At 41.5% G+C, this 13,900-nt stretch overlaps 1 protein-coding gene across 14 annotated transcripts in view; it reads right to left on the bottom strand.

Annotated features, from left to right (window-relative positions):
• The window catches only part of Vps13D (vacuolar protein sorting 13D), a 250,150-nt gene that overhangs the window by 149,249 nt on the left and 87,001 nt on the right, over nucleotides 1-13,900 (bottom strand). For 12 of the 14 annotated variants that reach the window (XM_076208559.1, XM_076208564.1, XM_076208569.1 and 9 more), the window contains 5 exons: nucleotides 4,631-4,895; nucleotides 4,276-4,466; nucleotides 2,685-2,862; nucleotides 1,743-1,998; nucleotides 1,408-1,588 (listed from right to left, as the gene is read on the bottom strand). In XM_076208559.1, the coding sequence (XP_076064674.1) occupies nucleotides 1,408-1,588; nucleotides 1,743-1,998; nucleotides 2,685-2,862; nucleotides 4,276-4,466; nucleotides 4,631-4,895 (1,071 nt within the window). The remainder of the gene's footprint in view (nucleotides 1-1,407; nucleotides 1,589-1,742; nucleotides 1,999-2,684; nucleotides 2,863-4,275; nucleotides 4,467-4,630; nucleotides 4,896-13,900) is intronic. The other 2 variants (XM_076208560.1, XM_076208572.1) reach the window with 1 other exon arrangement.

Raw genomic sequence — 13,900 nt, 5'->3', positions numbered from 1 at the left:
TAAGGGAGATAGCCAAAAAACAAATGCATAAAAACCACTCCCACCCATTCCATCCCTATCACACTCCACCCTCTTATCTTGGCACCTCCTGGATGATGGGTCATCCCTGCATCTTGTCCACTGCCCTGGGTCAGAAGCAGTGTTGCAAGACACAGCACATCCACAGCAAGGCCACTTCATTAAATCAGCAACCCCCCTCTCCATCCCCTCATGCAGAAAAGGAGAAGACGGGGAGAAATCCCTTCAGGCTGTGTCAAATTTTTCTCATACATACTCCCTCTCCCCCCAGCACCCAACCATTCCACCTCATGGATCACAACATCATCCATATACAACCATTTTCCATTCACATCAACTTAATGGCAAACAGGGTCCAATGAGAGGTACCTGCTTGTGGTCCTACAAAATAGACAGGAGCTACCTATTTTCAAAGCTTGTCAACCTACTCACCTCTATCAAGAGGTGCAAGCCTGAGGAGCTGAAATTCAGTCTCTGGACTGGGTCCAAGATCTCTCTCTATCTACTTCAACTGCATTTCTTACACCTTTTCCCATGTAGAGCTGATAATCAGTGATTGCTCCTCTCATACTACTATCACTCAGTGATACAGAAACAGTTCTGTATTAATACAACACAGACAATTGTCCAAAATTCCTCCTTCGAGAGATCTGTGGGAGGGCCCAAGGGCCACTGCCAGATGTTGTGGGTCTGCAGGTTTTCTGTTTGGTGTTCTATTATAGAGGTTTGGTGCACCCTATTATTTGTCTCAATGTTCTATCTTGTTTAGTTTCTAAGATGCCTGTTTTCCTAATTGTAAGGAACCATCCTGTGGGTGATGGGTGAATATATGTTCTGATTTAGCCACCCCATTATAAAGAAGAAAAGGCCTGTGACACAATCTCTAATGGTAGAAGAGATGCTTCCTATACAAACACTGTAAACCATAAGGATGAAAAAATCTATATATATGACTAATCATACTCTGTAACAGTCATCATATACCAAAAGGTTCTTTTCCCCTTTATAACTGAGGTGACAAGGTATGGCATACACCCACCTTTCACCCATCCCACACCTATTTGCTTCCCTTTTGTCTTAGCTCCTCATGGCTTATAAACCATCCTTGACCCCCCAGATGCAATGTAGCAAGACACAGCACATCCAAAGCAGGGCCCAACAGCTGAAGCTGGTTTACCACCACTGCTTCATTACATGGTGACCCTCCCCTCTCATCTACTCATGAATAATTTGAGAAGACAAAGAAATCCCTTCAATCTGCATCAATTCATCATCCATTCACAACCACTCTCCACTTACACCTAGCCCTTGCCCGCTCTATTCCCTGGTCAACAGATATTTCCCTTTTACCATATATTAATTCAAAATTTTGCAACTACTGGCCTGTACCTTCAACCCAGCACTTGTGGCTCTCCATCTTGACATAATATCATTGAGTTGATTGAATTCTTGCACAAATTGTGTCAGCTTCATTGCAAATCGTTGTGTATGAGTGTACATGACAGATGACATTCTTAGTTTCATACGGATATCACATTCTCTTAAGAGATTGCGATCAGGAAGACCATATCTGAAAAGAGAAAAATGCAAGCATTTAACAATATGTTAGAGAAAGAAAGATAGAGAGAAATAGAGAGAGAGAGGGAGAGAGGAAAAAGAGAAAGAGAGGTAGTTTCTTGGATATATATGTTATGTACTTTGAATGAGTGAAACATGTCTCATACTTGAATATTTGGAAGGTCATGGCTTCACTTCCAGCTGTCATGAACTTCTCTCGGTACAGTGCTCCTTGCGGAGTCATATCAATGAGGGAGAGAGATCCTAAGCGACCTGAAAGTGTTGTGTTTCCATCTGATCCTATGGATCGAACCATGACTTGACTGATATTGGCTCTGGCAAGCTCACACTCAGGCTGGTTTAAAATGAGGGTCAACGATCGCACTTGGATCTCGAGTGTGGTGTTAATCTCCTCCGTACCTGCTGGGGAGATAAAAGTATACATGTATTTTATAAAATCATGATCTAGGTCTACAATTGAACAGACACTACCAACTGAACTACAAAACCATTTATGTTGATGAGATCTTAAATGTTCTATAGGCATATGATTTGTTCTCCACCTATGATAGAAACAATCAACAACAAAAAACAATACAAACTGAAGGGTTTCTTGAATTATTCATGGATGATACTGAGGGTATGAAGAGGAGGAGAAAGAGGAAAGGAAAAGGAGGGGAAGAAATTAGATGAGCAAAGGAGATGAGGAAATAAGGACAGGATGTGGAGATGAGGATGGGAGAAGGTAGAAAGAATGTGGAGAAAGGGAGGAGAATTACAAAAGAATGAGGAAGAGGAAAATGGGAGGAAGAAAGGAGGAAAAGGAGGAGGCAGAGGAAGAAGAGGAAGCAAGCAGTAGAGGAGGTAGAGGAAGAGGAGGAGGAGGAAAAGGAGGAGGAGGAAGAGAAGGAAGGGGGAGGAGTAAGAGGAGGAAGAGGAGGAGGAAGAGGAGGGGAGGAGAAGGGGGACAAGGAGAAGGAAAGAGAGTAGAAGGAAGAAGGGAGGAGGAGGACATGAGGACAGGAGAGATGGAAAGGAGGTGATGAGGAGAAGAGGAGGAGGAAAGGAGGAAGAGAAGAAAAGGAGAGGAGAGGAGAGAGAAACTTTACCTGTGCTGCCATCCAATTCATCTCTGCCATTGCTTATTTGGTTGTCTTTGACAGGTACTGGCTCACTGACACCTTCTCCATCCCTGGCAGTACTGAAGAAGTCTAGCATCATCACCCATGATGGGATATTTATCACAGCATTCAGACTGTTAAAGTCCACATCAACTAATCGATTGGTCTGTGAGTGAGATAATGATTAAATGGTACAATATACAGAATAAGCGGGTACTATGAATTAGAAATAAAGTCCACACATCTAAAATCCTTCCTAAACTTTTACGCGACATAATTGAAAGCAAAACTTTAAAATACTATTGCCTTTATCATCCTCTTTGTTACCAAGAAGTATGTAGATACATGCATATCCCAAAAGACCTTTTCCTCCTTGCAAGGAGAGTGGCTGAGTAAAAGCATACATCCACCTTACACACCATCCCCAAGAAATAAGTGATGATAATAATACTTGTAATGGATGAGTTGCCAGAATATGAAAATATAATCATAAACTTAATAAATGATTTACAATTCTCCAATAATATCCTAAATAAAACAAACCTCATGCAAAGGTATCAAAAGGTAAACGTTTTGTGATAGCAGATTTGCATTTCTGAGACAGTGTGTTTGCAGATTTGTGGTTGCACAAATAAAATATTGTTTGTGATGACAAGTACAATACAAGACTAAACACTACTTGGCATGCAAGGAGTAAATAAGGACATACATCACTCCTTTTCTACTGAGGGAATGATAAAGAAAAAATAAAATAGCTTAGTGGCAAACAGTACAGGTCTCCCACATTATATGATGCATTGCCATATGATATTTCATGTATACAGTTGCTCTACATCAATGGCCTTATATCACTATACATTTAATCAGTTTCACCTTTACTATGAAGAAAGCTAAGCACAGTCATTTCCTGCTTATTTTAAGATGATAACTGACTCTATTTTTCCTGTGAGTTTATAAGCTGTATGATTGACCTTTACATGACTAGTTTTTTGGGAACATAACCCAACTGTGTTGTGAGGGAGACCTGTAAGATGAATCATGCCACCCTGTAAAGAACAGGTTCATCAAGATAAACTAAAATCACTTCACTGCTAAGAGGATGATTCAGTGATGAATATAATAGCCCAGTGGGAGCCAGAACAAAAAGAAATGGGGTTAACTCTTTCACTGCTTTGCAGTTCACAAGTTTTTAAGTAAGGAAGATTTTCATGCAGATAGACAAGTACCCTATTATTTCCAAGGGATTACCACAGAAAGGAATAAAATTCCTGGGGGTGATTAAAATTAGAGATAAGGTGCCACATGGTTTGGAAGCGGTAAATTGAGTACAGAGGTAAACTCTATACTACTGAGACAGTGTCATGAGATGAATAACATGGCCGGCAGCAGTAAGAATAAGAGAAAAATTGGTACTCAGTACAGAAAGTATGACAGGAGCTAATACCGGTAAACCTCCATTACTAAAGTTGAACACTATCACAATGGATGATTTTTTTTTTTTTTTTTTTTAAGTTAACTATTACCATTTCCCCTGACCAAGAACCCCTTTTAAGATTTTTTTTCTATCAATATGACATACCCCATCATATTTGGATATGAACTCAGGGCTTCTCTTATCCACAGTGAATATGGTAATAACAACCAGTGCTTCATCTGGTTTGTTTCTTGAAGTCTGCTGCTCCTGTTCTTCAGCAGTTGGTGAAGGAGGAGGTGTAGAAGGAAACTTGGCAGTGGAAGGATCCTTCATTCTAGGGCTGGTCATTGGTAAGTCTATGATTGAGAAAACAAATTGTGAAGTTTTATACATAAAATATGTCTTTACACAAAGAATATTACGGGTGAAAAAAAAAAAAAAAATCAATATTATTATTCAGGAATAACTGAGAAGTTAAAAAAAAAAGATAAAAATAAATAATATAAAAAAGAAAACATACTTCTTCCAAGTGATGCTTTTTGTTTCTTAAGCATCTTGAAAAAGGGTTTCTCCATTTTCAGTTTATCAGGTAAGGAACTAGCCACCATTTTATTGTGTTCTGGCATCCCTGCTTCCGGGCAGGAAGCAGAAATGAACTGAGGCACATGATCAAAGGCAGACATTTCTTCAATTTCGGGCTTGATGATATCAGACTTCATCAAGTACCGATGGTGAGAGTCCTTATCCTGTTGCAAGTCTTCCATGATCAAAGATTTCAATGTCACCTGCAATGAAAATATAAATTTTGTTCACTTCCTGTGTTTTGTATTGTCACCCACCAATACAAAACCTCTGCCTAGCAACCTTGCATTTACTTCTATCACTCAATCCATATGTTGAACAACTGTGATAACATCACACAACCCAGATGTAATTCCACATGCACCTTAAAGCATTCACTCTTTTCACTTTCAAACCACACGTCAAAAAGAAAAGAAAAAAAAAAAAAAAAAAAAAAAACATTGAATACAACAGACATTCTCCTATCCCATATATTTGTATCAGGTTCCACAAAGCTTCTATCAACCCCATCATATATTTTCTTCTAATCCATGAAAAACACATTCATGTTATTATGGGGTAAAAATCCACTCAGTAGCATACAGTTGATACTTTAGGGTTTATATGGGGTACCCCTATGGACCAGTCACACATCCTTTTGTTTGTGTTAGAGGAAATCTCCACTCATTGAGAAATGATGCTACTTTATTATACTGTGACTGTCCCTCTGTTATACTGTCCCTCCAACTTTTATTACTGTCCTGTACCACTTCTCTGAGTGGGCATTTCCATTTCCACTGGGCCCTGTGGCAGGCGAGAAAGAATACTGCCACCAAGTGTTCCCACTTGAGTTGTAAAAAGCAACTGAAATGGGACAAAGAATAGGACTAGGCATCCTGCTCTCTGTAGCCCCAAAGGGGACATTCCTAAAAAAAGCATAGGCATAAGAGGGTATGGGAGGAGTTTTCCAACCAGAACCCCAAGGTTTGGGTCTTAATGTGCATGGGTGTGGTACAGATGAGAATAAAAGGGAAGAGATAGGCAGTATGTTTGTGAGAAGAAAGAAGGATGTGTTGGTATTAAGTGAAACTAGGTTAAAAGGGAGGGATGAGTTTGAGTTTAGGAGTGTAGGGACGATGAGGGAGAGAAGGGGTGGCTATACTAGTAAGTGAAAAGATAGGTAATCATGTGGGTGAGTGGAATGAGGTTTCTTCAATGTTAATGTGGATGAAGGTGAAACTGGGAAGGGAGCTACAGGTCTTTGTAAGTGCATATAGGCATGGTAGTGAGAAGAGTGTAGAGGAAAGGGAGGCTTTTTGAACAGATTTAAATGATTGCATAGAGGGTTTAAGGATGTCAATGTAGTGGTATTGGTAATCTCAATAATTGAGTAGGAAATAAATCAATAGACGGAGTGGCTGGGAAGTGTGGAGTGCCAGAAAAAAATTGTAGTGAAGAGTTGATGGTGGAAATGTGTTTAGAAAGTTGATGATAGCTAACATAGTGTCTAGGAAGAGAGTCAAGCATAAGTACACATGGGAGAGGGTGGTGGATGGAAGGCTGGTAGATAGGGCTTTAATGGACTACACAGTAGTACTCAAAAGAAGAGTAAGAAGAGTTTTGGATGTACATGTTCTTTGGGGAGAGAGTGGGGGGATTTCAGATCAGTTTTTGGAAGTTAAGTTGAGAATGGAGAATAGATGGAGAAAGAGGAAAAAGAAAGTAGGGAGGTGCTTTGAGTAAACTGCTTAACTTAGAAGGAAAAGAAGTACAAAAAGAAGCTGAGAGTAATGGGAGGAAATAAAGGATAGAGCTAGGAGTGGAAGAATGGAGATGTTTCTAGAAGGGAGTCACAAGGTGTGCAATGATGGTAAGCAGATGTAAATGGGGGAAAAGTATGACATGCAGTTATTAAAATGAGAAGAGGCAAGGTACCTAGGTTAGATGGGTGTCATGCAGTGTCTAGAAAAGGGAGCTACAGTGATGGTGGACTGGCAGGTGCAGTTGTTTAATGTTTGCCTAAATGAGGATAGAGTGCCAGAGGACTGGAGGAGTGTCTGTACAGTTCCACTTTACATGGGAAAGGGGGACAAGTGTGAATGTGGTAGTTTCAGAGGGATCAGTTTGCAGAGTGTAGTTGGGAAGGCATATGGGAGGGTTTTGACTGAGGGGATTAGGAGAGGAACACAGTGAGTAATTGGTTAGAAACAGTGTGGGTTTCAGAAAGGTAGAAGTTGCATGGATTAGATGTTTGTGGTAAGTCAGATATGTGAGAAAACTTTAGCATATGGAAAGGATGTTTTTTGGGCCTTTATGGATTAGGAAAAGGCTTATGAATGACAAGGTATACAGGAAGGCACTGTGGGAGGTTTTGCAGATATATGGGACAAGAGGAAAGCTGTTAAGATGAATCAAGAGTTTTTACAAGAATAGTAAAGCCTGTGTCAGAACTAGAAATGGAGAAAACAAATGGTTTGAGGTAAAAGCGGGATTTCAACACATGTGTCATGTCGCCATGGCTGTTCAATGTGTGCATGGATGAGGTGGTGCGGGAGGCTGATGCATGGGTAATGGGCCAGGGACTGGTGATGGGTAAAGAAAATGGAGAAAAATATGAGACTAGCCAGTTGTTATTTTTTAACAGCATTGCACTTGTAGTAGGATGTAGTGGGCTTGGATTCCTGCTAATGGATTTGCATTCCTACTATGGACTTGCTTGACACCATGTGTGGCATCAATTCCTTGATAGGATGAGGCGAGAGTATATGTTCTCTCTACATAAGGGGGAAAAAGCCTTGGTATATGTATGTATGTATGCTCTACATCATACCATACTATTGTATTAACCACTTCAGTACAATGATGCCCATGCAGGCATCATGGCGCACTCAGCATGTTGACATACGAACAAAGACTGGACAAACTAAACTTATTAACTCTGGAGCAAAGAAGAGAAAGAGGCGATTTGATAACCATCTATAGAATTATGAAAGGGATGGAAATCCTTGACAGGGATGATCTACTTAAATGGGACAGAAGAAATACAAGGGGACACAAGAAGAAACTTAAGAAGGACAGTTACAGAAAAGATCTGAAAAAGAATAGCTTTCCACATGGAGTGATAGATACATACATACATACATATACCAAGGCTTTTTCCCCTTTACTAGGGAGGTAGCCAAAAAGGAAAAGGCATAAAATCATTCCCACCCATTCCATCCCTGACTACACTCCACACCCCTCCACCCTCCCTCCCATCTTAGCACCTCCTAGATGACGGGTCATCCCTGCACCCTGTCCACTGCCCTGGGTCAGAAGCAGTGTCGCAAGACACAGCACATCCACAGCAAGGCCGCTTCATTAAATCGGCGACCCACCCTCTCCCTCCCCCCATATAAAGGAGAGGACGGGGAGAAATCCCTTCGGGCTGCGTCAAAATTTTGCTCACACACACTAACTCACCCCCCATCCCCCCGTCCATTCCACCTCATGCATCACAACATCTTCCATATACAACCATTCTCCATTCACCCCTGTCTTCTGTCCTCTCCCGTCCTTCCTCAACAGACATTCCCCTCTTCCCCAAAGCCCCCTTCACCCCATCCATCCATCTCATCCTAGGACGTCCCCTCATGTTCACTCCCTCCACATCTGCCTTCCATACCTCTTTTACTAGTCTTTCTTCACTCATTCTTTCCATGTGTCCAAACCATCCCAATACTCTTTCATCAACCCTATCTCCCAGCTCCCTTTCCACCCCTGTTCTCCTCCTCACCTCCTCATTTCTCACTCTATCTAGCCTAGTAACCCCCATCATACTTCTCAGACACCTCATCTCAAACACATTCAAGCTCCTTCTCTCTTCCTCTCTTATGTTCCATGTTTCTGCTCCATACAGTGCTGTTGGCACAATCACTCCTTCATACAGTCTCCTCTTAGCATCCATTCCCAAATTTCTATTCCTCATTACACTTTTTAATCCACCAAGGCATTTACTCGCTTCTCTCAATCTACATTCTTCCTCCACCTTTTCCTGCCACATTTGCACCCAAGTATCTAAAACTATCCACTTCCTCCAGTTGCTCTCCCTTAATGCTCACTTCCAGATTACTGCCACTTTCACCCCTTGTACATCTTGGAGTAATAGATAAATGGAATAAATTGAAAGAGAAAACAGTGAGTGCTAAAACTATACATGACTTTAAGAAAGAACTGGATGCGGGAAGACAAAACTGCAGGTCCCTATGAACATAGCTCTTCTCCCACAAAATACATACATACATACATATACCAAGGCTTTCTTCCCCCTTACCAGGGGGGTAGCCAAAAAGGACAAGGCACAAAAACATTCCCACCCATTTCATCCCCGAAAACACTCCACACCCCTCCACCCTCCCTCCCATCTTAGCACCTCCTAGAATAAACTGGATGTGGAGAGATACGAAAACTGGTCACTATGAGCATAGCTCTCGTCCCGTAAAATACAACTAGGTAGATGAGTATTGTTTCTGAGTCCATGTGGGACTCCTTAGTTGGCATGTTGTTGTTGTCCACCATAATATCTGTATATTACTGTTTATGTATATTATGGTTTTTGACCCATCTCAGGGACTTAGGTTCTGCATTCTGACAGGCTTAAGAAGACACAGGTGCCAATACCTACATTTATCCTGCCTTCCACAGGGCCCAATGCTCCCACTGTATGACACCCTGTTCATCACTCATATCATCTACATTCAAAAGGTACAAGGCCTTGATGGTCGAGTGAGACTATTGTGTACAAACGTGTTGCAATGCATCTTTCGTCATTGTAACCACTATCTATTAAGGTTGTAAATTGTGTAAATAACTATGTACAGCCTCAGTTATGCTTGACATAACTGAGGGGATGTGATCTATGTTTTTCAGTGCTTATTTTGTAATTGTTGGCCAAATGTATGGTTATTGTATAGTTTGCCAGTTGTCCTATGTATTATTGTGTATTTCATGTGTATTCTATCATGTCCTGGATATCCGGCAATTTATGTCATGTTTTTTATTTCCAAATTTTACCTACTGGCAAAGGACAAAAGGTAGGGAGGTACTTATAGTGAACTCTTTACATGAAAAAGAAAAGGACAAGAAGAACAAGAAGAAGCTGAGAGAGGAGTGGGAGGGAGTGAAGGATAGAGTAGAGCTAGGATTGGAGGAGGAATGGAGATGGTTCAAGGAGGGAGTCACAAAGTGTGCAAAGATGGTGTGTGGAACAAGAAGGACGGGAGGAAATAGAAGGAAGAGTAGTGAATGGTGGGATGAGGAAACAAAGAAGGTTGTGGAAGAGAAGAGGCGAACTTTCACAGATTGGTTACAAAATAGGATGAGGGAGTCACATGAGAGGTACAAAAAAAAAAAAAAAAAAAAAAAAAAAAAAAAAAAAAAAAAAAAAAAAAAAAAAAAAAAAAAAAAAAAAAAAAAAAAAAAAAAAAAAAAAAAAAAAGAGAGAGAGAGAGAGAGAGAGAGAGAAGTAAAGCACAAGGTAAAGGAGGCAAAGAGGAGAGCAGATGTGAAATGGGGTAAGAATATGACAGAAAATTTTGAAAGAAGTAAAAAGATGTTTTGGAAAGAAATTAAGAGAGGAAGAGGAGGCGAATCAAGTAGAGAAGAAAAGGTAAAAGGTGTAGATGGAGAGATGATAATGGAAGAGAAGGCAGTAAGGGGAAGATGGGCAGAGTATTTTAGGGAGTTGCTAAATGTGAAGGAGGATAGGGAGGGAAAGATAGTTGCAGTGGGAAGTGCTAAGAAAAAGATCGTGATGAGTGAGGAAAATGGAGGAGAAATAAGGAAAGATGAGGTGAAGGCAGTTGTTAAGATGATGAGACCAGGTAAGGCACCTGGTCTGGATGGTACAGTGATGGTGGACTGGCTGGTGAGGTTATTTAATGTTTGCTGGAGAGAGGGTAGAGTGCCGGAGCACTGGAGGAGTGCCTGTATAGTTCCACTTTACAAGGGAAAAAGGGACAAGTGTGAGTGTAGTAGTTTCTGAGGGATTAGCTTGTTAAGTGTAGTAGGGAAGGCTTATGGGAGGATCTTATTGAGAGGATTAGGAGAGGAACAGAGGGAGTGTTTGGCGAGGAGCAGTGTAGATTTAGGGCAGGTAGAGATTGCGTAGATCAGATTTTTTTTGGTAAGACAGATATGTGAGAAAGCTATAGGAAAAGGTAAGGATGTTTTTTGGGCTTTTATGAATCTGGAAAAGGCTCATGACAGGGTAGACAGAAAGGCACTGTGGGAGGTTTTGCAGATATACGGGATAGGAGGAAAGCTTCTAGGAGCTGTCAAGAGTTCTTACAAGAGTAGTAGAGCATGTATCAGGATTAGAAATGAGAGAGTGAGTGGTTCGAGGTAAAGGTGGGACTTCGTCAGGGATGTGTTATGTTGCCCTGGCTGTTCAACTTATACATGGATGGGGTGGTGTGAGAGGTAAATGCAAGGGTGGTGGGTCAGGGATTGGAGATGTTTAAAGAAAATGGAGAAAAGTGGGAGGTGAGCCAGCTGTTGTTTGCAGACAACACTGTACTTGTAGCAGGATCAGAGGAGGGATTGAGGAAGCTGGTGACAGAGTTTGGGAGAGAGTGTGAAAGAAGAGAGCTGAAGATAAATGTGGGTAAAAGGTGATGAGATGTACAAGGGGTTAAAGTGGCAGCAGACTGGAAGTGAGCATTAAGGGAGAGCGACTGGAGGAAGTGGATAGTTTTAGATACTTGGGTGCGAATGTGGCAGGAAAGGGTGGAGTAGAGGTGGAGGTAGAATGTAGATTGAGAGAAGCGAGTAAATGCCTTGATGGATTAAAAAGTATATGAGGAATAGACATTTGGGAATGGATGCTAAGAGGAGATTGTATGAAGGAGTGATTGTGCCAACAGCACTGTATGGGGCAGAAACATGGAACATATGAGAGGAGGAGAGAAGGAGTTTGAATGTGCCAAGATAAGAGGGAGGGTGGAGGGAAGTGGAGTGTATTAGGGATGGAGTGGGTGGGAATGGTTTTCATGCCTTTTTCTTTTTGGCTACCTCCCTTGTAAGGGGGAAAAAGTCTTTGGTATATGTATGTATGTACCTACTGTAACTAATGTATTTTCATGTCTTTGGTCTATCGTGTCCCTGTATATGTTGGTGTCTTTTGTCTATTGCTGTATTTTACATGTCCTTGTATTTGTCTGCTCCCTGCTATGAATGTTGTTTCCTCGGTGAGGGCACCAAGAGGTAGTGGCCAAGCTATGTAGTGGGCATGTGTCAAGCGTGTTATATTTGTAATATTGTATAGTTGTATATAGATTTGTAACTGTGTGGAGCCATGTAGTGGATTCCCGCTTATGGATTTGCATCCCTGCTATGGACTTGCATGATGCCATGTATGGCATCAGTTCTTTGATAGCATTAAGTGAGCACACATTTGCTCTACATCATACCATTGTTTTGTATTAATAATACTTTTGTAAACTTGTCTGAAATTTCATTACCCATTATTATAAGGATCAGATGAAGGATTAAGGAAGTTAGTGATAGAGTTTGGGAAGGTGTGTGAAAGAAGGAAGTTGAAGATGAATGTGGGTAAAAGTGAGGTGATGAGATGTACAAGGGAGGAGGATGGCAGCAAACTGGAAGTGAGCATTAAGGGAAAGAGGCTAGAGGAAGTGAATAGCTTTAGATACTTGGGGGTGCATGTGGTGGGGAAGGGAGGAGTGGAGGTGGAGGTAGAATGTAGATTGAGAGAAGCAAGTAAATGCCTTGGTGGATTAAAAGGTATACATACATTAAAAGGTATAATGAGAAATAAACATTTGGGAAATGATGCTAAGAGGAGATTGTATGAAGGGGTGATTGTGCTGACAGCCCTGTATGGATCAGAAATATGGAACATATGAGAGTTTAAATGTTTGAGATGAAATGTCTGAGAAGTATGGTAGGGGTTGCTGGGCTGCATAGAGTGAGAAACAAGGAGGTGAGGAGACCAGGGGTAGAAAAGGAGTTGGGAGATAGGATTGATGAAAGAGCACTGGGGTGGTTTGGACATGTGTAAAGAATGAGTGAAGAAAGATTGGTAAAAGAAGTGTGGAAGGCAGAGGTGGATGGAGTGAACAGGAGGGGTTGACTGAGGATGATATGGTTGGATGGAGTAAAAGGGGTGTTTAAAAAGAAGGGGATGTCTGTTGAGGAAAGGAAAAGACAGAAGATAGGGGTGAGTGGAGAATGGTTGTGTATGGGTGATGCATGGAAGGGAGGGGGTCAAGTATGGGGGGGGGTTAGGGGGTGGTTATGTGTGAATGATATTTCTTTCCGTCTCCTTTTTTTTCTGCATGAGACGATGGAGGGGGGGGGGTGCTGACTAAATGAAGCGGCCTTGCTGTGGATGTGCTGTGTCTTGCTGCATTGATTCTGACCCAGGGCAGTGGGTGAGATACAGGGATGACCCATCATCCAGGAGCCAAGAGAAAAGGGAGGGGTGGAGGGAGGGGTGGTGAATGGGAGTGGAGTATGTGGAGATGAAATGAGTGGGAGTGGAATTATGCCTTTTGACTTTGGATACCTCCCTTGTAAGGGGGAAAAGCCCTTGTTATATGTATGTGCCTCTCACATACTTGTCTTACCACAAAAACTTGATTTACATATCTTCTTCCTCTACTAAACCCACACTTCTCTTCCCCAATCACTTCCTCTGTTCCTTTCCTACCCCTTTCAATGAACACACACACATTACACTTTCCTATTTAAGCCCAAGAGACTGATCCCTATCAGACTCCAACATTCATACTTGTCTCGTCTCCCTTCCCCATTGTATATTGGGACTATATTTTAATTCCCCAAAACCTGCAGGACACTTCCTTCCTTTAGACAGACATTTAAGAATCTCATCAATTGGTCCACTATTACTGTGCCATTCAACCCTTTGTTAGACATTTCACGCAATATTCACCTAATCCATGTGCCTTTTATTTATTTATTTATTTTTTTTTACTGCTACTTGTATTTCCTTTTTTGTAATAGCCTTATTATTCTCCTCATCCCTCAGTCATTCTCCAAGCACCTTCCACTGTAATACCCTAACTACATACATACATACCTATACCAAGGGCTTTTTCCCTCTGACAAGGGAGCTAGCCAAAGTCAAAGGTATAATTCCACTCCCACCCATTCTACTCCCATTTACCCCACCTCCCTCCCTCTTATCTTGACTCCTCCTGGATGGCGG

Source organism: Oratosquilla oratoria, chromosome 25 (assembly GCF_046742065.1).
Source record: "Oratosquilla oratoria isolate Oo_2021 chromosome 25, ASM4674206v1, whole genome shotgun sequence".
Lineage (NCBI taxonomy): Eukaryota > Metazoa > Arthropoda > Malacostraca > Stomatopoda > Squillidae > Oratosquilla > Oratosquilla oratoria.
The sequence above is the reverse complement of the archived record's forward strand: the minus strand, read 5'-3'. Positions and strand labels throughout refer to the sequence as shown.